At 38.6% G+C, this 26,084-nt stretch overlaps 17 protein-coding genes across 17 annotated transcripts; 11 read left to right on the plus strand and 6 right to left on the minus strand. All coding sequences in view use genetic code 12, as the record gives it.

Annotated features, from left to right (window-relative positions):
• Window positions 1–410: 410 nt before the first annotated feature.
• Window positions 411–6,128, plus strand: DCK1 (guanine nucleotide exchange factor DCK1; the record flags this gene model as incomplete). The annotated part of the gene is made up of 1 exon (XM_051817382.1): window positions 411–6,128. One exon carries the CDS (start codon window positions 411–413, stop codon window positions 6,126–6,128), a length of 5,718 nt encoding a protein of 1,905 aa, XP_051673880.1.
• Window positions 6,129–6,412: 284 nt separating this feature from the next.
• On the plus strand, window positions 6,413–6,766 carry ACP12 (acyl carrier protein; the record flags this gene model as incomplete). The annotated part of the gene is made up of 1 exon (XM_051817393.1): window positions 6,413–6,766. One exon carries the CDS (start codon window positions 6,413–6,415, stop codon window positions 6,764–6,766), a length of 354 nt encoding a protein of 117 aa, XP_051673881.1.
• Window positions 6,767–7,080: 314 nt separating this feature from the next.
• SDS22 (type 1 protein phosphatase-activating protein) lies at window positions 7,081–8,196 on the plus strand (the record flags this gene model as incomplete). Its single annotated transcript, XM_051817403.1, has 1 exon — window positions 7,081–8,196. The coding sequence occupies one exon, from the start codon at window positions 7,081–7,083 to the stop codon at window positions 8,194–8,196; it is 1,116 nt and encodes a 371-aa protein (XP_051673882.1).
• A 194-nt stretch (window positions 8,197–8,390) lies between these two features.
• On the plus strand, window positions 8,391–9,017 carry HSP21 (Hsp21p; the record flags this gene model as incomplete). The annotated part of the gene is made up of 1 exon (XM_051817414.1): window positions 8,391–9,017. The coding sequence occupies one exon, from the start codon at window positions 8,391–8,393 to the stop codon at window positions 9,015–9,017; it is 627 nt and encodes a 208-aa protein (XP_051673883.1).
• Window positions 9,018–9,181: 164 nt separating this feature from the next.
• Window positions 9,182–9,793, plus strand: CANMA_000509 (uncharacterized protein; the record flags this gene model as incomplete). Its single annotated transcript, XM_051817425.1, has 1 exon — window positions 9,182–9,793. One exon carries the CDS (start codon window positions 9,182–9,184, stop codon window positions 9,791–9,793), a length of 612 nt encoding a protein of 203 aa, XP_051673884.1.
• A 38-nt stretch (window positions 9,794–9,831) lies between these two features.
• Window positions 9,832–10,947, minus strand: GCD7 (translation initiation factor eIF2B subunit beta; the record flags this gene model as incomplete). The annotated part of the gene is made up of 1 exon (XM_051817437.1): window positions 9,832–10,947. One exon carries the CDS (start codon window positions 10,945–10,947, stop codon window positions 9,832–9,834), a length of 1,116 nt encoding a protein of 371 aa, XP_051673885.1.
• Window positions 10,948–11,137: 190 nt separating this feature from the next.
• Window positions 11,138–12,100, minus strand: COQ5 (2-hexaprenyl-6-methoxy-1,4-benzoquinone methyltransferase; the record flags this gene model as incomplete). Its single annotated transcript, XM_051817448.1, has 1 exon — window positions 11,138–12,100. One exon carries the CDS (start codon window positions 12,098–12,100, stop codon window positions 11,138–11,140), a length of 963 nt encoding a protein of 320 aa, XP_051673886.1.
• A 222-nt stretch (window positions 12,101–12,322) lies between these two features.
• Window positions 12,323–13,837, minus strand: CDC19 (pyruvate kinase; the record flags this gene model as incomplete). The annotated part of the gene is made up of 1 exon (XM_051817459.1): window positions 12,323–13,837. One exon carries the CDS (start codon window positions 13,835–13,837, stop codon window positions 12,323–12,325), a length of 1,515 nt encoding a protein of 504 aa, XP_051673887.1.
• Window positions 13,838–14,807: 970 nt separating this feature from the next.
• On the plus strand, window positions 14,808–15,242 carry MDJ2 (Mdj2p; the record flags this gene model as incomplete). Its single annotated transcript, XM_051817470.1, has 1 exon — window positions 14,808–15,242. One exon carries the CDS (start codon window positions 14,808–14,810, stop codon window positions 15,240–15,242), a length of 435 nt encoding a protein of 144 aa, XP_051673888.1.
• Window positions 15,243–16,787: 1,545 nt separating this feature from the next.
• On the plus strand, window positions 16,788–17,984 carry CANMA_000514 (6-phosphofructo-2-kinase; the record flags this gene model as incomplete). The annotated part of the gene is made up of 1 exon (XM_051817481.1): window positions 16,788–17,984. One exon carries the CDS (start codon window positions 16,788–16,790, stop codon window positions 17,982–17,984), a length of 1,197 nt encoding a protein of 398 aa, XP_051673889.1.
• A 373-nt stretch (window positions 17,985–18,357) lies between these two features.
• CANMA_000515 (cleavage polyadenylation factor subunit) lies at window positions 18,358–19,767 on the minus strand (the record flags this gene model as incomplete). Its single annotated transcript, XM_051817491.1, has 1 exon — window positions 18,358–19,767. The coding sequence occupies one exon, from the start codon at window positions 19,765–19,767 to the stop codon at window positions 18,358–18,360; it is 1,410 nt and encodes a 469-aa protein (XP_051673890.1).
• A 676-nt stretch (window positions 19,768–20,443) lies between these two features.
• Window positions 20,444–20,929, plus strand: CANMA_000516 (acireductone dioxygenase (Ni2+-requiring); the record flags this gene model as incomplete). The annotated part of the gene is made up of 1 exon (XM_051817502.1): window positions 20,444–20,929. The coding sequence occupies one exon, from the start codon at window positions 20,444–20,446 to the stop codon at window positions 20,927–20,929; it is 486 nt and encodes a 161-aa protein (XP_051673891.1).
• Window positions 20,930–20,990: 61 nt separating this feature from the next.
• Window positions 20,991–21,365, minus strand: CANMA_000517 (tubulin-binding prefolding complex subunit; the record flags this gene model as incomplete). Its single annotated transcript, XM_051817513.1, has 1 exon — window positions 20,991–21,365. The coding sequence occupies one exon, from the start codon at window positions 21,363–21,365 to the stop codon at window positions 20,991–20,993; it is 375 nt and encodes a 124-aa protein (XP_051673892.1).
• Window positions 21,366–21,803: 438 nt separating this feature from the next.
• Window positions 21,804–22,022, plus strand: CANMA_000518 (uncharacterized protein; the record flags this gene model as incomplete). Its single annotated transcript, XM_051817524.1, has 1 exon — window positions 21,804–22,022. One exon carries the CDS (start codon window positions 21,804–21,806, stop codon window positions 22,020–22,022), a length of 219 nt encoding a protein of 72 aa, XP_051673893.1.
• Window positions 22,023–22,065: 43 nt separating this feature from the next.
• CANMA_000519 (uncharacterized protein) lies at window positions 22,066–23,112 on the minus strand (the record flags this gene model as incomplete). The annotated part of the gene is made up of 1 exon (XM_051817535.1): window positions 22,066–23,112. The coding sequence occupies one exon, from the start codon at window positions 23,110–23,112 to the stop codon at window positions 22,066–22,068; it is 1,047 nt and encodes a 348-aa protein (XP_051673894.1).
• A 352-nt stretch (window positions 23,113–23,464) lies between these two features.
• FGR16 (U4/U6-U5 snRNP complex subunit) lies at window positions 23,465–24,181 on the plus strand (the record flags this gene model as incomplete). Its single annotated transcript, XM_051817547.1, has 1 exon — window positions 23,465–24,181. One exon carries the CDS (start codon window positions 23,465–23,467, stop codon window positions 24,179–24,181), a length of 717 nt encoding a protein of 238 aa, XP_051673895.1.
• A 285-nt stretch (window positions 24,182–24,466) lies between these two features.
• CANMA_000521 (mannosylinositol phosphorylceramide synthase regulatory subunit) lies at window positions 24,467–25,939 on the plus strand (the record flags this gene model as incomplete). Its single annotated transcript, XM_051817558.1, has 1 exon — window positions 24,467–25,939. One exon carries the CDS (start codon window positions 24,467–24,469, stop codon window positions 25,937–25,939), a length of 1,473 nt encoding a protein of 490 aa, XP_051673896.1.
• Between the last annotated feature and the right edge of the window lie 145 nt (window positions 25,940–26,084).

Raw genomic sequence — 26,084 nt, forward strand, 5'->3', positions numbered from 1 at the left:
TTCCACAACTTTGTCAGATTTTAGGTAAGCCATTTCGCTTAATTATTACACAGAATCAAAACCAATTTAAAATTAAAATTTGAAAGCTACTTTCGTCAAACTTAAAAGAATCGTCCCACTTATTTCGATGTAACTGGACCTCTCACTAGGGCATTTGCCACAGTTGGCACCTTTTCAAACAGTTAAGCTTTATCCATCAGTAATCATCCAACCTGGGATGCTTTCACTTTTTTCTTTTTTTCCTTTTCTTTTCTTCGTCTATTCTTTTTTTTTGCGCTATGCATATCGAGTTTCATTTGAAAATTAATTTAAATTGATTTAAAATTAAATTTCAGCAAAAAGGACAATACTGGGATTTCGTCCATTCTTTTATTTACATTGGACAACCCTTCTTTCTTCTTTTACACAACATGACTTGGACAAGAACTAATTCCTTTCTCAAAGGTAGGATTTTAAAACCGTTTTTACCCAACGAGAGACACCCTCATTTGAGAAGCCCTCATTTTAAAAACTTATACCCAGGAGATCAAGTATTTATCTTTGAGGTTAAGGACGATAAGTGGGCAAGAGGATATGCATTAGTGAAGCCCTGGCCAAATGAGTACATTGCCACCTCCTGTAATTTGGATGAGTTGCCGGTGCAAACCAGTGAAGTTGTGATTTTTCCGTTGGAGTATGTAAAGATTACTGGCGAATTACCCTTCCCAGAATTGAAAGTCAATGAAGACTTCAACAATATAGTAGATGGGTCTGCAGTGCCTACTATTGGAGATTCAGAGTGGAACCACAAGGAAGCAACTGATGGAGTGCAAGAAGCTTCTACACCCAAGATTCCGCCCCTCCCAAGTAGTATCAACTCGGTTGAGGATTTGGGTGACGAAATCATGTACACCATGGAATTGCTTACATCGCATATTTTTGCGTTGTACTCCATGGGAGAATTCAGGCTTTTCACGAAGTTGGTGCTGATTTATCATGCTTTGAATGAGACCAGAATCAAATTGTTGCATGACCTTTTGACCGAAGATGAGGCACAGGTTGCAAGGGAAACCGTTGTTTACTTGTTTAACAAAATACCCAAATTGCTCGCCTCAAAGACAGCCAGAATCAATGCAAAATCGTATGATTTGGATAACGAGGGCACCGATGTTTCAGGATACAAGTCAATCTTGGCAAGAGACGCTTACAATGGACGTATTCTTCACTGGGGTAACTCTAGCCCGGCAAGAATAGCACTCAACAGTGAGTTGGGTGCTCTTGATCCGAACTTCCCAATTAAGGTGCACAATTACGCCGACAAGTATTCTTTGAAGCCACCATTGAGCAAAAACTTTAGTCACGAACCACCATCTCACATTTTGGTTGATTTCAAATCCGTTTCAGGTTCATCTGCTTACCAACCTCCAGGATTTGCCGGTACTATTGCTTATATGTACCTTCGTAATTCTCATAAACGGTTGACTGAAGCCTTTGCTGTGCACACTGACTCTGTTGACGACTTGGTGAACGTCGAAAAGATCAGTGCAGCTTTGTTTAGAAATGTACCTTCAAGTGAAATTGTCAACAACAAAGTCTTTCTTGTTACCGTTTTGACTGAGGAGGTTGATTTGAACTTGAGAAGCCCTCAAGGACCGCTGGTCAAGAGGGTGAAACGAGGTATTGCTGCCGGGGTTGCAGACATTACAAGAATTTTCTCCCGCAATACTGGATCATTGCAGTCGGGCGAAGCACATCATTTTTCAATCAAGTTATACGGGTCCTATATGAACAAGAGAGGTGATACGGTTGATGGTGTTGAAAATAACGGGTGGGGAGAACTAGTTGATAGAATCATCGCAGGTACCAGTCATGGTATTGCTGTCAATCCAAGAGCCGAAAAACTTGTGGTTACCGTGAAGGAGTTTAAGCATCAGTTTAGTGCCTCCAACTCTGACATGATTTCAAGCTCTACTCCTATTGCCAGAATTAAGCCTATCTTTTTCGATCCATTGGCTGAGAACTATGAGCGGATCTACTTGAAAATGAACAAGGTTTCATTAATCAAAGGCGGATCCAAAGATGACTTGTTAACATTTGAGATCAGCACCCCCAATAACGAGTTCATCACTTTCGCAAAGGCTTCCAATCAATTGGAAAAGAGACATTGGCAGTTTATCTCTGTATTCCCCGAGGAATCAGTTGGAGAAATCGTCAAAGTGAATGGTGTATCTTTAAAGAGCCCAACAAAGAAGGCATTACGTGATGATTACATCTTGTTATCATTGTATGTGAATGGTGTCTTAGCCGGTGAAGGTAAACTTTTGTACAAGTCTGGCAACAGGTTGGTTGAATTCAACAAAACAAAACCACATGTTATTGAAATTGTTTCCACTACTCAAAATGCTCCAATAGCACGCGTGGAACTCAATACAGAGTATGTAGGAAAGGTCTACAATTCAGACATCTCCATAGACAACATTTTCCAGTATGAAAAGTATTTCAAATTGGGACAAAAAGGCCTTGATGAGTTATCAAACTCGTTGGTTGTATTTTGCAAGTTGGAACTTTCTCAATTGCTCAAGTACTTTAATGAGCTTTTTTCATCATTGCTTGGTATTATTGAAAACTCGTCCCAGCACAGTGGACTGACAATTGAAATTCTCGATGATAACACATTCAAAGCAATCACACATTTATTGGATACATTGTTCGGCAAACAGGATGAATACTCTCATTTAGTCGATGATTTCATGGCAAAGCACAAGTACCAGGAACAAGTCGGAATCTTTTTGGTTAACAAAGTCAGTGAGATATACGCTAGAGCCGCTGTCAATTGGAACTCCGTGGCTAGATCGATGTGTAGGGTCAGTACAGTTATATTGAGGGTTGCCTTGAAGACACTCCAGGAAACTAGTGATTTGGATGTTACTTTAAATGCTTTAGGCGGTTTGTTTATGTCTGTTGAAAACTTTCTTGCAGTTGACTCGCCAGTTTTGATCGATGATCAAGTGTTAGTTTTGGATAGTCTTGATTATCTCATCAGCTTGAAATCACGCATGGATGATCGTGAAGTGTTAAATATGCTGATTAGATTTATTGATTCCGTTGGCCTTCGTGGAATGGGTGCCGATGAATTGAACTACGATGGGACTACCAAGAAGGCAACCAAAGAGCACAAGATCCCCGTTAGTAAACTTCTTTTGATTTTGCGTTTGCTTAACAGTCCTATCGCCGACCATGAAGAAGCTAGGCGAGAATTGCTTAGAAAGTCAATGCAGTGGTCTGTGGAAATTTTCTTAGGTCCAATGGATGTTGAGGCCACTAGATTGGGCTGTAGCATTCTTAATAGAGTTTGCACAATTTTGTGGGAAAATTCATTGCCTTGGGATAAGGATATTGACTTGTGTTTCTCATTGGCCAAGTTCTTGCCTGCAATGGCACGTACCTTCATTAGGTACAACAAGTTTACCAGAGGAAACAATTTTTTCAAGCCAAAGCGTATCCTCACACAATTATTCCCAACTACTTATCCATTCAACTCTTTCACTATCGATCAAGCTGTTAATGACGAGCTGTTGGTAGAAGTTTTGGTAGAATTGGCTGCATGCTTTTCATTCATGGCTAAAATCGGTAAAGCAGCAGCTGGAAATGAGGGATATGGACGGATTTTAAGCACTGAAATCGAGGACGACATCTTTGATCCAAACAAGTACTTGGCAGCTGATTTCCATGGTGAGGACCTTTTGACAATTATTTCAGGAATCAGGTATTTGAGATTGGGAAAATACTTCCCTGAAGATAAGTGGTTATCATTGTATGCGATAATTGTTGATGGATCTATGTGTGCCTTGGAATTGGTCAGACCATTGATTGTTTCCTACCAACTTCCTCCAATTGAAGAATCTGAGCATTTCGATAGGGTATTATGGGGCAACTACTTAAAAGCATTGTTGAAATTGGCAGTTTTGCCTCCTGTGGCTGTGGAGCACTTGTCCAATGTACCTGGAAAGGCATGCTCTGAGGTGACCCACGATGTCCGTGACAGGGCCGCATTTTTGATCAATGAAGCGTGGGACTCATTGGCTTGGCAGGCTACAGAAGCTGATGTTATAAGATTCAACTTGAACAAGTTTGGAGGCTATCAAGTTGAGTTTATTAATGACGAATTTAGTTTGATTTCGGAATTGATGTTGTTTGCCCTTCAAAGGAATGAAGAATGTCAATCTGTTGCTGTGAAGATGATCTGGTCAATTATGGTGTCTGAGTTTATATTAAGTGGAGGGTTGAACGAAGTGGAGAAACAGTGTCTCATTGGGCTCTACGAAGTATACCAAAAAGCTTCTTACAAACCCTCGAAAGAAGACCAAGACAACTTTATCCACAGAATGAAAGCAACCATCAGATTGGATAGAGAGGATGAAGCGTTTGCAATTTTTTACGAGTTCATCCAGAATATTACCGCTTTCTGCGCAACATTGAATTACTACATCAGTGTCCCAATCGGTCCAGAATTTGATGAAGACAGGAGATTCCATAACATCAAATTGAGAGCCCAAATTAAAGCAGCAGGTAAACCCGAGTATTTCAATTCTTTTATTGGTACCATGTACGACGACTACGTTCGCGCCAATGATTTCGTGCAAGCTGCGTTGAGTTTGGAGTTGTTAGCAGGGACCTATACGTGGGACCATAAGGAGATTGTTCCAGCCAGTTTCAGGCCCAAATTTCCTCAACAAACTTCTTTCGAGAGAAAAGAACTTTTGTTTAAAATGATGGCAACCAACTTTATCAAGGGCAAGAGTCTTGAAAAGGCGGCAGACACATTTAATGAATTGTTGGATGCTTACAATGAGCACACGTATGATTTGAAAAGTTTTGCCTATGTACATAACAAATTGGCTCAGCTTTATTTGGATTTGGAGTCCTCGGACAAGTTGGAGCCATCGTATTTCCGTGTCGAAGCAATTGGAACGGGGTTCCCATATTATATGAGGGTTATTTCTCAAATCTATCAGGGGTTGCCATTTGAACACATCACTTCAATACATGAGCGCTTGTTGAAAGTTTTCCCTGGGGCAATCATGATAAACGATGATAAGGAAGCGCAAAAGTTGAAAGAGGAGAATGTTACTGGAAGATACCTTTTGGTGAAAACTGTTGAGCCAGTTTATGAGTTTTCAGATAAACTTTTCAACACATCGTTGGGTGTCAGACAGTATGCCAAAAATAAGGATTTGAGATTTTTCAGAAGCTTGGCAAAAATACCTGGGTCCACTTCTGTGTTTGATTTATGGACAGATCAAACCACATATGAGTCTTGGTTGAGTTTCCCAACGTTGATGAACCGAAGTTTCATCAAGTCAGCAGAAACTGTTAGATTGTCACCTTTGGATAATGCTATTCAAACACTTGCTAAGAAGAATGACGACTTGATCTTGTTGGAGAGTTTGATAAACACAGCAATCAAGGACAAGACCGATTACCTGGCTCATTTCAGCGACTTGTCCAGGCAATTAAGTGGTACCGTGGATGCGCCTGTCAATGGAGGGATAGGCCAGTACAGGTTGTTCTTTACTGACCCAAGGTATCATGACAAAGAAGAAAATGTCAACAAGGCAGACTTGCTTCACAAGGCATTCAAGGATATGGCAATTGTATTGAGTCGTTGCTTGACTCTTCATGGCAAATTATGTCCCCCTTCGATGATCTCATCACATGAGGCATTGGTTGAGTTGTTTGAAAAGAACTTTAGAGAGGAGATTGAGAGTTTGAAGTTGGGAAGCAACCAGAATGAAGTTGCGTCATCTAAAGTCTCAATCTTTCACAGCAAAAGATCTGATGCTTCTACTTTCAATGACAGATCGTCTTTCCATAGTTCAAATCAATACCAACCATCGTCAGCCAGTGCCTCAATTACAGGCGCAAGGTTAGAGAGATCAAACACCCAGAATTCCTCGCAATCCAGTAAATCCGATACCAAATCTGGTCATTCATCTGGATACACGAGTGGAATGGCGTCAATGAGTCAAAACAGTGGAACTTCATTTTCTCAATTTTCAGGTTTAACGGGTAGAAAGAGTGTTACATCGGGTGCTCCATCCAACAGAAGCGCTCCTAAGAAGGTGACAGCTCTCAATGGTAGATGGTAAATCTATGGATCAAATTAGTATAGAGTTAGAGAGTCCTTTTTTTAATTTATATACAGTTGTGTTTTAAGAGATTTGTTTGTTAGAGCCTTTGCAATCTATATTACGTAATACTCTTAATAATGGAAATATAATTGGTACACACAAATCATAAAACAAGCGAAGACGAGAGAGAGAGAAAGAATAAAAGAAAGAACGAAAAAAAAAAAAAAGAACATCCAAAACCTTTGACAAATTAAGAGTCTTATTTAATATAACACAGTACCACCAACCGCGACTTTATCAAGATGTTTAGATTTACTGCTAGATCCGCCGTGCGCTCATTAAGATTGCCTGTGCAAAGAGTACCATTCGTTACTCCATTGAGATTCTACGTTGCTCCACCAATCACCAGAGACGAAGTTATCAACCGTGCGTTTGAAGCATTGAAGACTGTTGCTACTTTGCAAGGATCAAATATATCTTTAGATAGCTCTTTCCAAAAGGATTTGGGACTAGATTCGTTAGATACTGTTGAAGCTTTGGTTGCTTTAGAAGAGGAGTTTGATTTGGAAATCCCAGATAAGATTGCTGATGATATCAAGACCGTTGGAGAGGCTGTTGATTACATCTTGAAAGAGGAAGTTAAAGAAGAAGCTTAAGGTCATTAGGTGGTCGAGTTGATGGGTAAACAGAGTATATATAATTAAATAGCAATCAAGTGCAATTGTTGTACTACTTGTCCTTTGATGACCTCTTTTGTAAAGAAGAGCGAATGTAAATAACAGTCTTAGCCCCTTGTGGACTTCTATAGTGTTAATGGTCTCATAGAGAGGAAAAGGTTGGAAAGGGCAAACAACTGACTAGAGATTGCAACTATTCTCAATCTTTATAAAAGCTGACTAAAAAATAATGCACGCTACCGCAAAATCTCGACTTCCAAGTAACAGTCTTCTCCATACACCAAAGTAAGACAATGGCAAATCTTGCAGAAGTAAAACCTCATTCAAGCGACCACGAGGAGAAACATGATCAGGAGGTTGATGTGGCTCTCTCACAAACAGAAGAAGAGGACAATGCAGAAGATGATGATGATGAAGATGAAGAAGAAGAAGAGACAAACGGAGCAGTCGAATACCCAGGTACTGTATTACCCGATAATAACCCACAGGAAATTGATGCCGACATCGACTTGACAGCTGGGTTAGATCCCGATACTGACTATATTGATCTTGTTCATTTGAAAATCAATTCACTTGAAGATTTGAATTTATCCCGCTTTAAAAAATTGGAATCATTGTGCTTACGGCAAAACTTGATAACCTCCATTGTAGGGGTCAAAGACATCTCACCCACATTGGAAGAATTGGACTTTTATGATAACAGAATTAATCATATATCAAGTTCGATAAAGCATTTAACGAATTTACAGAATCTCGACTTATCATTCAACACCATCAAAAATATCAAGAACATTGATACATTGGTCAAGTTGGAAAATTTATACTTTGTCGCTAATAAGATCAAGGAGATCAAGAACTTGGACTCATTGACAAAATTAGTAAATTTGGAACTTGGTGGAAACAAGATTGAGGTGATTGAGAATCTTGACAAGCTTGTAAACATAACTCAATTATGGCTAGGGAAGAATAGAATACATAAATTACAAAACTTGGACTCATTGGTTAATCTCAGGGTGCTTTCAATTCAATCTAATAGAATAAGAAAGATTGAGGGTCTTGGTAATTTAAAGAATTTGGAAGAATTGTACTTGTCACACAACGGTATTGAAAAAATAGAGAACTTGGAGAATAACACGAACCTTCAAGTGTTAGATGTCACATCCAATAAGTTAACAGAGCTATCTGGATTGAAGCATTTGGCTAAATTGACTGATTTCTGGTGTTCATATAATCAAGTGCTGAGCTTTGAAAACGTCGGCAAGGAGTTGGGCAAATTACCTGATTTAGAGTGTGTATACTTTGAAGGAAATCCAATTCAAACCGAGAATCCTACGGCTTATCGGAGGAAGTTGAAGTTGTACTTGGGGCCTTCCTTGAACAAGATTGATGCTACGTATATACACGGATAAGTTTGTGTAGTTTCGCAAATATACGTCTCATTGTGCACGTAGCAGCCAAGTGCTGACAGGTATAGTTTTGCTGTCAGAAGTACAGTATTTCACTCTTTGCATGACCTTGCAGGAGACATTAGCTTCAGTGATATAAAATGGGCAGAAAAGGATGGAGCTTTTCTGTTCTTAGTTCAACCACCTCTAACTAAAAGATGTTTTTCTCTTCAAGCGATCAACGGGAATCAGATAACTCGAAGTTACGACCACGGAAATACTCAAATAAAATTCCTCCATTGCATAGTAATGGACCAATTTCAGCAGAAACAAAACCAAGAGATGATCCATTTGGCTTCAACAGAAGATATGGCTTAGACTTGAATGACCAGAGAAACCTGTTAGAAAAAGGCTCAAGGTATCCCAGTAGCTCAGCTATTTGGGACAGAGATAACCAGTCTCTTGGTGATTTTGGGAACATATTCGGTTTAGGAAAGCACTTTATTGGCTTTGATGAATCTTTTCATATGAACGAAAAAAATGACAGATATTTGGTATCATATGTTGATGCTGGGTTGAAGCAAGATGATATCCAGGTTGACTTTAATCAGGAGGAGAACGAATTGATTATTTGCATTGACCACGAAGATAATACTGATACCGGTGCCAGCACCAAATCTTATCAGAGTAAAATGAAATTTGACAAGCCTATTAAAGTCGACGAGATCAAAGCTGAGATTGATGATAATGGCGTACAGATGGTGTTGCCAAAAGCCCATGCCGATAACGAAAATTTCCATCATATCCCAATGATACACAAGCCACCACTTTCTAGGTTAAGATAAATTCCCAGGAGGTATTGATTTAATTTGAGTAGTATTCTAGTGTATGTCGAAATACCTTTTTGGTTGCAAAAACCAGAAAATTACAAAAAAAGCAAAAAAAGAGAAAAAAACTAACTATCGTTTCAGCTCTTTTACCCTTAAAACAAGCTCTACAAAGTCGAAACATGAGTGCCATGAAGGGAAAGCTTAAAGGAATGAGAACAAAGTTTCTCAAGCTTTTTCAAAAAGAAAAAGATGGGGAAACGTTAACCTTGGATAGAGGAATGTTTGACATGTTTTACCACCCATCCACAAACGAAAACTCCTTGTCAGAATCATTGAAATGCAGGTTATTGCCCAGTTCAAACTTTGATTCAGAAGATATTAATGGTTTCAGCTCGCCCATGAGTGCTGATTTTCACACCTCACCCGAAAATAAAGCATTCTTTGAACCTCAAACTGAAAACGACTCACTTGTATACCAACAAAACCAGCACGATTTAAGCACCTACACGATGGACCAGTTATGTTCCATGATCGATGATGACATCCTTGAAATCCAATGTCTGAGTTCAAAAGAGTCGCAGCTGTCCCAAAGATTTCTTTCAAATTCTAGTTTATCGACAATTACTCAGATACAAAATGTCAAGTTCAATCACAATTGGGGCACCCTTTATAATGTCAATGAATATCCCTCTGACCTGAAGCAGTGGTCATTCTACAAGACAAGGGCATCGCCTGCTGATACAAGACCACCAAAATTGGTTAAGGTTATCAAAAGCAAAAATCAGTACTGAGTCATTTGCAGCGATATATATACTATACACCTTCCTTTCTAATCCAATTTGTTGTCTTCTGATCTGTAGTTATCCAACACTATTCTATATATAAACGAAGGGGCAAACCCTCCCACATTTGTAATAAATATGTCAATGTGTTCTGGTCGTACATAGTCCTCCAACGGATTAACCACCACTTCAACATTATCGATCAATTCAAAATCGTCATAACTGAGCACCTTTCCCGAGTTGCCCACTTCAATCAAATCGTTTCTTGTGAATGGGTACAATGGCGATAATTTGTATAAACCAGATACGGCAAATACAGGAGTCCTGTGTTCTTTGGCGCATTCAACAACACTAGCAACACCACTCAGTGATAAACACCCACCATTGGCAAATACAGCATTAGCGCCAATAATGACCTTACCTACCCTCGACATCACAGCGTAGACTGTGGTGTCAGGTATTATCACTGTTTCTATATTATTGTCAGCCAATTTTTTAGCAAAGGTTTGTGTTTTTTGTAGATTATTGGGGAAGTTTTCAGTGACTAGAACGGTGAATTTTCTCTTTAAACGGGCTTTGGTTAAGAAATGCAATATGGTGTCCGATGAAGGAGTCGGGGTGAGCAACACTTCATTGTCGTGAATCAAGTCGATTGCCATATTGTTCAAGTCGTCATTGAAGTTGGATATTTCATCAACCAAGTCTCTGATCCCTTGAATGATTATGCTTCTCATATCGCTCGTTTGTTTCTTTGTTTGGGGAGTACCCTGTTGTTCCTTTCTACCTTCTTGTTTGGTTGTCGTCGTTAACAAGCTAAACATTGAGCTCATCATGGGCACATTGGAATTGGCATTGGTGGTGGAATCAGTTACGGTATTTGTCTCTAATCCAGTATCAATTTCTTCACGTATGATGGCAAGAACACGTCTTACAATGTTTCCCGGTATAATCTGGCAAGGATTTGCCGAATGGAGGATTGTGCCCACTTTTCTAATCAAACTGATCAAGTCATAAGTGTTAGTCCACCTTGCTGCTGATATAACTTTCATCAATAGATGCGCAATAACTAAAGCACTCTCCTTGTCATCGTTGATTTGGTGTCGCTTGAGTGTTGCCACTACTGGGTTTAAAAGCGCTTGAATCTCTGGTGTCACGGTAGACATAGTTGGAAAAGGATCTAGTGAGTCAAGTGTCTGTCAACTGATGGCTACTTGAAAAAAAAATAAAAAAAAAATTCAAAACAAGAGAAAAAATTTGGTGCAATCAGCATGGACCCTACAAACCACTTGCACTACTTGCAACACAATTACTTTTCAGATTAAATAAAAAATTACTATTTACAACCCCTCCTCACTAAAGTTTGATACCGATATGGATACTAGCAACCCCAAAAGTCAAGTTTTCGTACCCAGGTTCCGGCACATAAAATCCAGCTTTTTCAATCATTGATTTGAATTCCTCTTGTTTGGGGAACTTTTGTATACTCTCAACCAAGTACTGATACGATTCTCTGTCATCGGCAATTAATTGGCCCATCAATGGTAGCAACGAAAACAGGTATGCTTGATAAGCATAGTCAATAACTGGATTTTCAACTTGTGAAAACTCCAAACATGCAAAGATTCCTCCTGGTTTCAACACTCTGTAGGCTGTGTCCAAGCCTTTTTGTATATTGGTGAAGTTTCTAATACCAAATGCAATAGTGTAGACATCTTTTGAATTGTCAGGAATTGCATCCATAGTTTCTCCATTTTGGACAATAAATTCAACACGATCTTTACCTTCTTGGGCCCATTTCAGTTTGGAGTACCTTACCTCACCCTCCTTCAACATATCGGGGTTGATATCAGCCACAGTGATTTTACTCTCAACATCACCAAATCTCTTTTCGGCATGCTCTAATAATCCAAACGCAATATCACCCGTACCACCGGCAACATCGAGAAATTGTAATGGATCAGACGACGATGGTCTCATCCCTGCATCCAATCTGTTGATAAAATGATGCTTCCACAAGCGGTGTACTCCCATTGACATGACATCGTTCATAAGATCGTAGTTGGAAGCAACGGAGGAGAACACTCCACCGACTAAATTTTCTTTATCGGAACGATTAACAGTTTTATATCCAAAATGGGTAGTGTCTTCCACTGGTGGTGGTGGTGGTGTGTGCAGTGACTCATGGGATGATGATGATGGTGGTGGTGGTGGTGTAGTGCCTGAATAAGGTCTTGTGAGTGGAATTCGTAAAGCAATGGGTTCAACCAGTCTAACGACTGATCTTAACGCGGTGCTTGCAAACGATTGTGCAAGCATTTGAGGTCTTTTTATTAAGAAGCGTATCGATATTACTGATTGGTGAAAACTAATTGTGCCAATTATTTTTTTTTCTTTTGCTGTCTTTCTTACTACAGGGTATCAAAATTTCGGGGAGCGCTATAACGTCTTCAGGTGTTGCTACTACTTTGCACCCTTAAACTCTATCATTTTTTAATTAATATATAAAAAACCTGTAAAGAAAAACTTCTCTTACTAAACTTAAGCTTGGACAATTCTAACAGTGTTGGAGTGACCAGAACCTTTAGTCCATCCTTGAACAGTGACAATCGAGTCACCCTTGGAAATGATTCCTAAGTCAACAGCTTCAGAAACAGCCCATCTCAACCTGTTTTCAACATCTTCTTGCCAGTTGGAAGCTTTTTCTTTCTTGTACACGAATGGGTAGACACCTCTATACAAATGGGAATACTTGGCACTTCTTTCGTTTCTGGTAACCATCAAAATTGGGACATCTGGCTTATACTTGGAAACCAATCTGGCGGAAAGACCAGAAGTGGACAAGACAACGACAGCTTTAGCATCTTGTTCGTAAGAAGCAGAAACAGCGGCAACGGCACAAGTTTCGGAAGTTGGGGTTGGCTTCTTGGCCAAGGATCTCAATTCGTTGAACAATTGAGGGTAAGCAATAGCCTTTTCAGCAATAAGACAAGTATTGTGCATCATTGAGACAGCTTCGTATGGGTAGTTACCTTTAGCGGTTTCACCTGACAACATAACACAATCAGCACCATCCAAAATAGCATTACCAACATCAGAAACTTCGGCTCTGGTTGGTCTTGGGTTATACGTCATAGATTCCAACATTTGAGTGGCACAGATGACTGGCTTGGCAGCAAGATTACATTTGGCAATCAATTGTTTTTGTACGACAAACACTTGTGGGGCTGGAATTTCAATACCCAAATCTCCTCTAGCAACCATGACACCATCGGTGGCTTCCAAAATGTCATCAAAGTTGTTGACACCTTGCTGGTTTTCAATCTTGGCAATGATTTGAATGTCTTTACCTTCTTCACCAAGAACTTTTCTAATGTGTCTGATGTCATCACCAGATCTAATGAATGAGGCAAAAATCATATGTACCTTGTTTCTAACACCAAATTGGATATCAGAAATATCCTTTTCGGACAATGCTGGCAAATCAACATCGGTACCTGGTAAATTGACACCCTTATGGGAGCAGATATTACCCGAGTTGATAGATCTAACCTTCAAAGTCAGCTCGTCGACAACTTCCAAAACTTCGAATGACAAAACACCGTCATCGACGTAAATGATCTTACCGGGAGAGATCACTTTGGTGATGTTTTTATAGTCAATATACATAATTTCGTCGTTTGACTTCAACTTGTAGGCGTCATCGGTAGTGAAAATCATATCGTGTCCTGGTGGAATTGGGTAATCTTTGCCATCAACGGTGGTACCAGTTCTGATTTCTGGACCTTTGGTATCCAAGGCAATAGCCAATGGTCTTCCTTTATATACTTCTTCCGACTTTAAGCAATTGTCAATAACAGATTGATGGTAATCATACGAACCATGGGAGAAGTTCATTCTAGCAATATTTAAACCAGCTTTTCTCAATTTGACCAAGGCTTCAACACTGTTGGTTTTGGGACCAATGGTACCAATGATTGAGGATCTTCTCAAGTATTTGTGAGGGGTTTGCTCAACATTCAAGTTGCATAACCATGATAAGGATGAGTGAGACATTTCTTTTGGTGAATTTTAGTGAAAGCAATTGGGAAAGACTAAGCAGTGTAATAAATTGTAAAGTTTAGCAGAAATGATCTTTCGACTTTGAAGCAATCTGGTTTAAGAAGAAAGGAAAAGAAGAGCAAAGGTGAAGGTTTTAAATGGGAAATTCGGTATCAATTAATATTATGTGAATTTTTTTTTTTTTAATTGTCCAAAATCTCATCCTCAATTAATCACAACACAAAAATAGCAAATAACCAAACTAAACTACTACAAAGAATGAAAAACAAAAACTCCGTAAAGGAGTGAGCCGAAGACAAAACAAAAATTTACTTCAAGAGAATTTTGTAAATGTACACACACCCACACCCACACACACTGACTTACACACATAACCTAGACATATACAGAGAGAGAGGGGTATTGGTTATATTACACAAATCTTGTACAAAATAACATGTTTTTTTTCTTTTTGTCAATGGTGATGTTAGTTTCTTAGATGGTTGCAAGATAAATTAACTTTTACCATAGAGCAATTTTGTTTAAATGGTTTATTTCGATCCGATTTGATCTCTTTTTTTTTGGATGCAATCTAGCCAAAAAATGGCTTTTACTCTTCTTACATTGAAGCTTTGGATTAGGACCAGATTTGTCTCGCAAATTGACTAATAGGAACTAGTATACTTTCACTGAGATTGTGTTCCGGCTACAATGTATAGCAAAGGTAATTAAGGTTTTGACACTTGAGTAGTGTTGTCCTTTTGCCCTGCAGAAGAGGAAAGAGGGGTATGCACTTAAAGCTACCATTTACGAGAGTTTTTCTTTTATTGCATTTGCATGTCGCAAAATTTTGTGAAAATCAATCTTGCGACACGATCTGTCAACAGACGAAAAGTAGACTCTCATTGATTGACTGTTTCAAACTAGCATTTGGCTGACAACTGTTACTCTACAACAACGACTCTATTTGCCCACAACATACTACATGGTGGTTCCTATAGTGCTTGGAATTGGTGTTACTGTGATAGCACTTACTGCAAGAGCAACAATCTCCGCTTACCGACAGTACTTGCACTTGACGCCAGCAATGATTGCCACTTTAAACAACATTAAACTTACAAATATAGACGATATTTCATCCACGGTGAAGAAATCTGATCCACGATACCTTCATTACAAATTCCTACGACTGAAGTACCCCAATAGAACTTTCTTAACACCCATGACTGAACAGGAAGCGTTGTTGATTTTGGGCATAGAAGGTGATGACATTCTAAATGTTGATAAAAAGATGGTTAGGGATCGATATCGAAAATTGATGGTGTTGAATCATCCAGACAAGCAAGGCAGTAAGTATATTAGTCAAAAAATCAATGAGGCAAAGGACGTGCTCGATAAAAGCTATATGGTGAATAAGTAGTTTTTTATAGGTGAAGAAAGGGTTTTTTATGCAGATGTAAATTTTTATTATTGTAATGATCTTATGCTCAATATCATTACTGTTTAGATTACGTTATCAGAAGTGATGACAACTCAACGATCTACATATAATGGAAGGTAAGAACGAAGAGTATGCTCTGTCGAGCGACTTCGTTTCAGCTCATCCAACTCAGCACTTGTATTAATGGTCTACCAGGGCACGAAAAAACACGAAGCGGAAACATTTAAATTGGAAACAAACGGAGATTTCAATTTTGCGCCTTACAAAGGAATCTGTGCCTCCTAGATTTGTATAAATATTGTCGCTACGATTATTTCACGTGATCCCAGCGCTACCAATTTATTATATAGAACGAACTAGTCAGCCTTGAAATAACACCAGCCTTGATATCTCATATCAAGCCCAGATCAACTAACTGTTATTAAGATAAGAAGTAATCCTAAACCGGAAGTAAAAAGATTTTTTTTGTTTGACAAGGTTAAACGGAAATTTGATAAAAGTTTTGCAGTTCCAGTAAGCCGAAAGACCGCTTTTTGAAAATATGTGTCATGATGTAATTATTTTTAAAAAGGCGGACTTACGATGAGTCATAAGAAGTCCAATAGAGTGGCACTTCCAACATATTCTGTTAACGATGTCTTTATAATGCTGCTTCCATGTAATCTACTGCTCTACACATTTGCTGAACTGCAGGACCATCTTTTAGTTGGGCTATTTTTTTTGCCACTTGGTAAAACGTATTGATTTTCAGAACTTCAGAACTTTGAAAGATTAAACGACTGATACATACATAATCCTGTACATAGGTCTCTACTTTTTTCCTTTTCTACTCGTTTCTTTTTTTCTCTCTCATTCGCTAGGTTTTGTGTAATAATATGGACAATGGTAATCCACATCTCCTTTCGCTATCGTCAGTGTATATCTACGGATATATCAAGTCCTTTTTCACCTTTCTTCGTCCATGGTTTGAAGTAAAAATCTAAAAGATTGTCACAGGTATAGGAACAAAGTATTCCGTACATTTGAAAATCTTTTTAAGCCAGTTCTAAGTAATAACCTTCGTGTAGATTTTTTTTTTTTCATTATAAAAGAAAGCACCACTAGCGTAATGGGAAGAAGTAAGCAAATTGATTTGTAAATATCATAATTAGAAAGTTTCCATTAGTCCTCCCAACCCCTCTGCTATTGTTGTTGTGTGCTTATGACGTTTTTTTTAGGCGTAACGGAAAGGTCTCAAAAAGGGAATTTACACAAAACTAATTTCAAAATAAGACATGTGAATTGCAATAAAAAAAGAAATTTCCAATTTTGTGAAATGTATCTCTGCCATTTGAACGGTTTTTCCATTTCCACCTTCACTTTTCGCAGAACTGGTTCTAAATATCAGTTAAATGTCCTTCTTTATAACTACTCTTTTTTTTCCATCTTCTTCTCCTTTACCTTTTAGTTGCATTCACAACTAATAATACTTTTCACAAGAAAAAAGCATACAGCTGAAGAAGTACATTCGTTATCAATACCTCCATGACGACTACTAGAACACATTCAATCTTTGAATTTTTTGACCACGATAATAGAGAAGAAGACTCAACAACCACGATGACTTCTAGACCATACAGCATACCGGAAACAAATAATGACCGTGAATACATCGCAAATTCGCACGATGAACTAATGTCAACCTTATCATCGACTTCGATCAACTCATTATTCGATATAGACTCCCCTTTCCATTCAAACCATACTCAGCCGGGAACATCAACAATCACACCAGCATTATCAAGACACAGTTCAATTAAAAGTAGACAAAATATGACCAACTTGCCCAAATTTCATGAACAGGAATTCACAAACAAACTTCAAACAAAGTTGAAGATCGAAGAAGGGTTGCAGAATCTAAAAGTGGAACCCACCATTCAATCTATCGCCCAAGAAGTTGAACAAAAATCACCAAAACACCAGGCCAAAGTAGTTGTATTGTTGGTGGGACTACCTGCAAGTGGTAAATCTACTTTATGCCATCAAATCAAAGATTTCATCAACTCAACAACCAAATATAAATGCGGAATCTATAATGCTGGAGATGTCCGCCGAAGAAAATCGCTAATTTTCAATGACTCTGATTTCTTTGATCCCAATAATGAGTCAGCAAAGAGGAATCGTGACTTGTATGCCACGATCACATTGAACCACTTGTTGTCGGATCTTGATAATACAGTTGATATCGGATTACTAGATGCAACAAACACCACCATCGAAAGAAGACAAAAAATGTTGTCCATCATTCATTCCCACAATTTGGCCACCGTCGTTCTTGAAGTTCAAAGCAAATACCATGACTACAACATCGTCAAAGGCAAAGTACACAATGCAGATTACATCAAACAGGACAGGACAGCAGCAATAAATGACTTTAAGAGAAGGCTACAGCACTATAAGAAAGTGTATGAGCCTGTAAGTTGGGAAGAACTAGATGAACGCGATGATCAAGTTCAGGCATTCATTAAATGTGTTGATGCCGGCGAAGATTTTGAATTAATCAAGAACAAACAAGTAGAGGAGAAGGAACTAGAGGCAGAAAATAATGGCGTTAAAGAGAATGAATTTTGGTATTTCAAAGTGTTGCAACAGTTTATTGATCAATATGACGAACTGTTTGGTATTGAGTACCGAAAAAAGGTTAATGATTTTTATTCAAAGGGACAAGGGAAAAGGGAATAATTTGGGTTTTTGGACAGTTTATATATATATATATATAGATTTGATTTATTACAATTATACAATCATCTGTGTAAATTCTTCAGTGTCTCTCGTAAGCTCCATAAGCTTTGATTACAGCTAACTCGGTCTAATAGGATCCAACTCCACTTGCTTTCCTATTATTAGATTGGTTTCAGCATGCTTCCTCACTGCTTCACAAACACCCTCTATCTTTGAAACCCACATCCCTAGGTTTCAAGTGTTTGTTCTAGATAATATGCATGTAATATGCCCCCAAATTTATAAAGACTGGAAAAGCTATCGACAGCTGAAGCTTCACAGCCAAATATTTCCAAAGGATAAAACACCAACGCTTTCTATTTAACTCAGTCATTCACCCACTAGATTCCTCCATCACTGCATTCACATTGTTATTCAATGCGTAATACCATGCCCCAATCTTGTCATCAGTATACACCGCATCTTTCCAAGCCATGGGGTCATTGGGCCTAGCGCGTGACCAAAATCGAGCCGTCTTATCTGATCCAGCTGAACAAAGGAGATGGCCCATTGGATGATACTCCAAGGCGTGAATAGCCTTTTCGTGGGCATATGGAATATGGTGGACATTGTCGATAGATGCTGTTTGGAAACTACTATTTCCTTTCTTTGCATCGTTGGAGTCGAGGATGGATGAGTTCAACAAGTAATGATTCATGGACCCATTAAATGCCGCCGTAGTCAACATTGATGCGTGTAGTGGATGCCATGCGCAGCACGAAAGATCGGTTTCTGAATCGCGAATTACCAACATGTCCTTCATTGCTGTCAAGTCAAATATACGACAGGAACGGTCACGCGAGACCGAGGCTAACAATCTCTTTGTCCCACAAGGTTGAAACCGTGTTGTGTTTACCGTGTGTTTAAATCCGTGTAACGTAGCAATGCATTGTGAAGCACGAGGATCCCATAATTTGACTAAATTATCTTTGGATCCACTAACGACAAGGCCTAAATCTGGATGCCAATCAGCACTCTTTACCTCCCAATTGTGTCCAGTTAACGTCCTCTCCTCTTGTCCGTTACTAAAGTTCCAAATCTTTAGCATTGAATCATCACCACAAGTTAGAAACTTGGAGTCGTTTGGGGAAAAGGCAATATCTCGTAGCCCATTTGAATGTGCGGTTATATTGTTGACATTGTTGAAGTTGGGTTGCCAGTATTTTACCGTTCCATTTTGGTCTCCACTTAGCAACCATTCATCGTTGTTGGAATACTGCATGGTCAATATAGGACTTTCATGAGCTTGCATAATGGTTTCAAAATTAAATGTCATTCCATTCCATAAGGTAAACTCACCTGAGTGCGATGCCACCAATAGTCTACGTCCTTCGGGTGTCCATTTCACGGTATTTATGGAATGCTTCACCTTATTTGAACTTAAATGCACCAATTTCGTTTCCAAGTCCAATGCCCCTAAATTGTTTTTATTATTTCTTCTGTTTAGATTGAAACTTGACGAATATGCCAATGACGGGAGCAAGTCGATCAAATAGGAACTCTCAGGCCGAACCGCTCCAATATGTTGCTGGTGTCGTGTGTTTACACCAATCGACTTTTCAATAAACCACCGTGCCATGTTGTTTCCATGATCAACTGTTCTTCGGAAAGCCTGCTTCTTATCTTGGCTGGCAAGTTGATGGTCAAAGTTTTGCTGAAAATTCAGTGACGATTCTCGTTGGTTGTACGGTTGTTTGTGGACCCTTCCACCTTGTTGGTGATTCTGATAAGAATTGTATGACATTGGGTTAGATGAAGGTTAATGAGCTGATATTAAGAAGGGTTAACTGTCGTAAGTTTGATTTTTCATCTCTATTCTACGCAGCTGTGAAAAAAGCGAGCTACCAAAAAATTCGCTTACTTTGAAGTCCCTACAAAGTCAAAGAAAGGAAAGCAATACTTGGTGCTGGTGCTGGTGGTGGTACTGGTACTAACTTGCGTATTCAGGGTCATAGTCAGTGGTATCTAGAGTTGCAAGAGGAAAGAACAAGTGGTGCTTCTACACGGCTAAAAAGTTTTGTAGCACAGTTTATCTAAGCTAGCCAACCTGAACTTTACAAAATACCTCTTTACAAATGCGCACTTATATACGAAGGTTATGGATAGTACTTAAAGCTCTTCTAGGGGGGACACCTTCACAACCAGTTGACTCCACAGTTTCCTTATTCGGTAACTCAATTTAAAAAAGCAAAATTGATGAAAGAATTAAATTGAAGAAAAATAAAAATAAAAATAGAGACAAAAAGATTTGTGTTTGCTTTGGAAAAAGACCAAATCGACCCCTCGTGCGCATGATTACAAATATCGCAAAAGTATAATATATGCTAGAGATTTACTTCCCACTTTACAACAAACGCAACTTTTGATTTCCCTCCACAACTACCACCACCACACAAACAAACTCAGGCTATTCAACAAGTATGGTTCAACTTTACTATCACGACAACAAAGATACCGAGGAGAATTTCACAGATGACCACAATTCTGGGATACCTGTATCAGTTGAAGAATTGTCGGAATTAGGTGTCATCTACAAGCACGTTACAAGTCAAGAGGAACTAGATGCATTGGCCAAAGAGCGAGAATACAAGAACAGAGACCAGGTCCATTTGAACTTGGAAACTTTCAAAAACGATGTTGATGCTTATAATGCCAAAATGAAGCAATTTTATACTGAACATTATCATGAAGATGAAGAAATTAGATATATTGTTGAGGGTGAGGGGTTCTTTGATGTGAGAAACAAGGGCGATAAATGGATCAGAGCCAAGTTATCAAAGAATGATTTATTGATCTTACCTGAAGGAATTTACCATCGGTTCACTTTGACCAACAAGAGAGAAGTTACTGCTGTTAGGTTGTTCAAAGACGAACCCAAATGGGAAGCCATTAATAGAGAGCAGTAAGGGAAAGATGGGTCTATATTTATTGTATTATTATAGCCAACACGAGCACTATGTATTAGATTCAACCTTTGACAACTTTAATTTTGTTTGAAGAGATCCATTTCTCTAGAGTAGCTCTATTCTTTTTCAACTCTTCATCAACAGCTTCCTTCTGTTTTGTCAATTGCTTCTCTTCATCAGCCAAAATCTTGATTACTTCATCAATTGACTTCTCAACTAGCACCCCACCGATCATTTTAAAACATTTACGGCCGTGTCGCTTTTCAGGCGCTATTGCTGTAAGACTGCGGTCAACAATAATGTGTTCTTGAATTTGCGAAGCAAGTGTACCTGATTGCGTTTCCAACTCTTGTATTAGCTCCTGATACCTGTTGTACTCTTGTTGTAAAATTTGAGACTTCTTTTCATCTGCTGCAGTTGATGATGACGACGACATTGTAGGTTGTATTGGGAAATGAAAAAGCTCTGATATTTTGGCTTCGGAATTTCTTTAGTTTTTTTTTTTTCTTTTTGATTCAAAGCGTGTAAAGATGGGACAGTTTTAGTACGATAATCTCAGTCTAAGTGGCCCATTTCTGAAACATCACCTCAGAGACGCTGCCAGCTACATAATCACAACATATAGCATAAACTAGCATGATTGTTTGGCCTGACTGGTAGTGGCAAATGCTCAATAACCACACATTATTTACAAGTTTTTGCAATCAAAAATATTTTAAACTCTAATGCATGACTACACTTTTTTAAATTAAGGAGTATCCCCTCTCCTCTGCTTATAGCTTCTACACGATGAAAAAGTATATAAAAGGGGTGAATGGTTTCCTTCGAGTATTTCCTCCTTGTATAAACCATTCATTCTACTAACCATAAAAAAATGTCATTAAGAAATCCAATTGCATTTCACAACTATTCACCTAAACAAACGTTGCTTGCAGGTGGCGTGGGATTTGGTATTTACGCTGCCTTAATGCTTAGATATTACTCACAGCGGTCAAGTGTGAGAAAGATATTTGAAGAGAGTGATAAAAACTACGAAAAGGTGCACCTCATGGCATTACCTCAAAAAAGGGGAATCAATGGTGACAAACAGTAGTGTCAATAATAGTTGTGTATACAGAAACAATAAATTATCTCATCTATTCTTCTTCGTCTTCCCCCTCTGGCTTAACTTCATCTAAACTGGTCAACAAGCTGCTTAACTTCTTTGCACCAAGTTCAAAATACTCCTTTTGCGCTTTAACGAAAATCTTTAACAAATCAACATTCTTTGAAGGCTGTAAAAGCTTCTTCATCTCAATCACTGCTAGTTCTGTTGCACTGACTAATTCATCTTCTTTTGAAATCAATTCTTCGTTTTCTGGATCGCTTGATTCAAATTTACTTCTCAATTGATCAAATTGGGATCTTGTAAAGTACACCTTCTTTCTCAATTCATTTACTTTGATAAATTGTTCATTCAATATTTCAACTAAATCGTGGTTCAAGTTGAGAATGGTTTTATCTTGGTCTAATCTTGCCAATCCAATTTCGTGGTATGTTGAGGATATCTTCAACAAAACAAAAGCAAGCGAGTTCAGGTTGGAATTTTTTTCCAACTCCTCTGAATGCTTAGCAGTTAATGCACTCAAATAACCGAATAATGTCTTTGGCAAATCTGGTGAAGTTGGCTGGATTGAAACATCTTTGTTTTCTTGTTCACCTTCTGGATTTGAATCGTCGGCTTCGCCTAGCAAGACTTTCTCCAACTCTTGAGGTGAAGAGGCATTCTTCAATTGATTAAACTTGTTACCAATAATACTTCCAACGTGGGCGTCTCTAATCTTGTTTATGGTGTAGTTTCCTGGAGGGTAATCGTAACTAACTTGCCCATAAGTTTCATTAGTTGTTTGGATCAAATCAGAATACAATTTCAACAATAAATCACATCCAATTTCCAATTGTAAATAATCCTGAGGCAATTCACTCACTTCGACGTTTGATGTGTTTGACGCCAATGCTTGGACTTGGTGCAATTGTTCATTGATCAATTGTTGTGTCTTTGACGCGAATGGCTGAATTGAGTCTCTAAATTGTTCAACAGTTTTCGAAGGATTAACCTTGGAAAGGCTTTCACGGAATTGATCCACAGTCGGCAATGAGTCTTGGATAGATTTCAAATCGAAAGAAGGGAACTTGAACGACATTGTAATTGTATATGCTGGTAAGAAGACACACAAGGCTGTGATAAAATAAAAAAAATATATAAAATTACGACAACAAAAAAAGAACAGATAATCCAATGTCGTGAAATAACAAATGTCAAATAAGTCGAAGACCATACAGGCTGTAATGAGCAAATGGAGACCAACTCCTATCTCTCCACAGCAAGCTTGCGGGAGCCCTTCAATAAAGTCCGCGTTTTGAAAGTTCGATAATTCTGCACTAATATTGCCAAGTAAGTGGTGCTGGAGCAGTAATTACGTCTTGACGCTACCGACTCTTTTTTCAAAACAGCATCTGAAATTCGTCAACCATTTCATCATTACATCATCACTCATGGCTACGGATGAATCAACGGTGTACTACAAGAAGCAAGCCAAATATCATGACAAACGAAACATCCTCAACAAGTCGTATTTAATTGAGCCAATAATACGGCATCGAATCCAGGATTCTATATTTTATAAACAACACCTTTATTTGACCAATGAATCAACCATACTTCCAATCATTACTCAACACGTGCACCACGTCTCTGGTGTTGATTCAGTAGGTAGACCTAGTCCTTTCCTTCAATGCCTTTTACGAATGCTTGAGTTGGAACCTTCAAAGGAAGTTATCAATGTGTTCCTTGACCAATTATCGTACAACGAATTCAAATACTTGACAGCATTGACATTGATATACATAAGATTGGTGTACCCGAGTGAAGATGTTTACAATATATTTGACAAGTTTGCTCAAGATTATCGAAAATTGCGAATCAAGTTGAAAACCCCTGAATTCAATGCCTTGAAACAGCCAATACACTACAAAATTGGATACATCGACGTGTTTATAGACGATTTGCTAACGCAGGAAAGAGTAGTAGATCTCATATTGCCACGCCTCATTTCGCGGTTTAGTTTGATGGAGCGTGGATTAGTTGCTCCTAGACAATATTTTATAGACGATGAGCTGCAAAAAGATGTAACAACAACAATGTCGCTAATTGAGAACAACGATATTGACAAGAGTGATGGTGAAAGTTCTTATCAAAGTGATAGTGACTAGACTAAATAAAAGCAGAACTATTATAGTGAAACGCGTGGTGGTGGTCGTCGTCATCTTTCCCCTCACTCAGCGGAATTACGCTTTGGCTTTTCTTCTCTACGTCATAGTATTGTATTATTATTAGTGTGTGTCTCTTTCCAATAATAGAAAGTCAACAAACAAAAAGAGAATAAACTTTTCTTACACCGAAAATTTTATGTTTAGTGGAGAGTCCTCACAAGCATTCTTTATGGACCCTTTTTGGTAACAACAGAGGTCTAGATCTTTTACAACAACTAAGCAATAATGGCAATAACAAACCTTCTAGATGAGGCAGACAGACACTCAGAAGCCAGTATACATGCTACTTCTAGAACAAAAATCATTTTTGTTGTCGGTTTGTTCCTTCTTTCGTTAACTGCCTTTGTATGTCAAACGGAATTCACATCACAAGCATACAAACTAAAATTCGGCGAGCCGGTTTTGTTATTGGCCGTAACTCATGGGTCCTGGTGGCTCTTATGGCCAGCACAAGTGTTGTTTGTGTCAATTTGGAGGACAATCAGTAAAATGGGTCAACGTGATAAAACAGTAAAGGTGAATACAGCCATGGGGAATATACAATATCAAAGAATAAACTCGACTTCGGGACTCCTCGAGGAGCAGGACCATCCACAGCAAGAAGTGCCAGTACAGCAAGTAAACTACTGGAAATATTTCAAAAAGGCAATTGTCAAACAATTTCACAATGTCTATCACACGTCAGTACTCATATATGAAGCAAATGTAAACGACAATAGATCAACCAAACACCTCAATGAAATTATAGAGAGTAATGTGCACATTTCAAGTTCCAGCTCCATCACAGATTGCATTCGATCATTTTTTCAAGCACCGTCAATCAGACATATCTTGTTCAAGACGCTCATTGTAACAACTGTACTTACTCTAGCTGGTTTTACCTGGTACGGATCCATGTCCATGACGTATCCAGCTGATGTGACAGCAATTTACAACTGTTCAGCATTCACGGCGTATGCCTTTGCCATCCCATTATTGAATGAAAAGTTTTCCTGGTTGAAAGTCAATTCGGTTATTATAGCTATAATTGGTGTGTTTATTGTCTCATACTCCTCCAGCAGTGATGCAGGTAGTGAAGGCAGTGGCGGTGGCAGTGGCAGTGATGAGAACCCATATCCGTATAGATTCTGGGGTAACTTACTTATATTCGTGGGAGCTATATTGTATGGTTACTACGAAGTATTGTACAAAAAATATCTTTGCATACCGGCACATTTGTCAAAGATTATTACCCCAAGGAGACAGCTGACGTTTGCAAATTTCATCATGGGTATAATGGGAGCCTATACCTTGACATTTTTGGCTCTTTTAATCGCAGTTTTACATTTCACCCACATTCACAGAGTCAATTTCTTCAACTATGGCGACAACACTGGAACTATCTGGCTTTATATTTTTGGCTCGATAATAAGTAATCTTTTATTTAGTGCAGCTTTCTTGTCGCTCATGGCTTTAACGAGCCCTGTCTTGTCTTCGGTAAGTTCCTTGACAACTATCTTCCTCATTGGCTTAGTTGAATGGGTGGTTTTCGGTAATGCATTAGACTTGCAACAATTGATTGGAGATTCATTTGTCATTGTTGGATTTGTCATGTTGACTGTTGCATCGTGGAAGGAAATTAGTGAGGGTAATGAAGACGATGAAGTTGAAGCTGTGAGCACCTATTCGTTTGCCATGAGTACTGATGGCACTCAATAAAACAAGACAGTTATTCACTTATTTAGACTTTTAAAAAGAAAAAAAATTGTAACAATATCCTTGTACTGTAAAGCAATTCTGAACAACATTGGGTCCACAATCCTGATCCAGAAGATGTTCCAGTTTAAAAGGAGAAAAAGTGGTC

Source organism: Candida margitis, assembly GCF_024628925.1.
Source record: "Candida margitis strain CBS 14175 chromosome Unknown scaffold45, whole genome shotgun sequence".
Taxonomy (NCBI): domain Eukaryota; kingdom Fungi; phylum Ascomycota; class Pichiomycetes; order Serinales; family Debaryomycetaceae; genus Lodderomyces; species Lodderomyces margitis.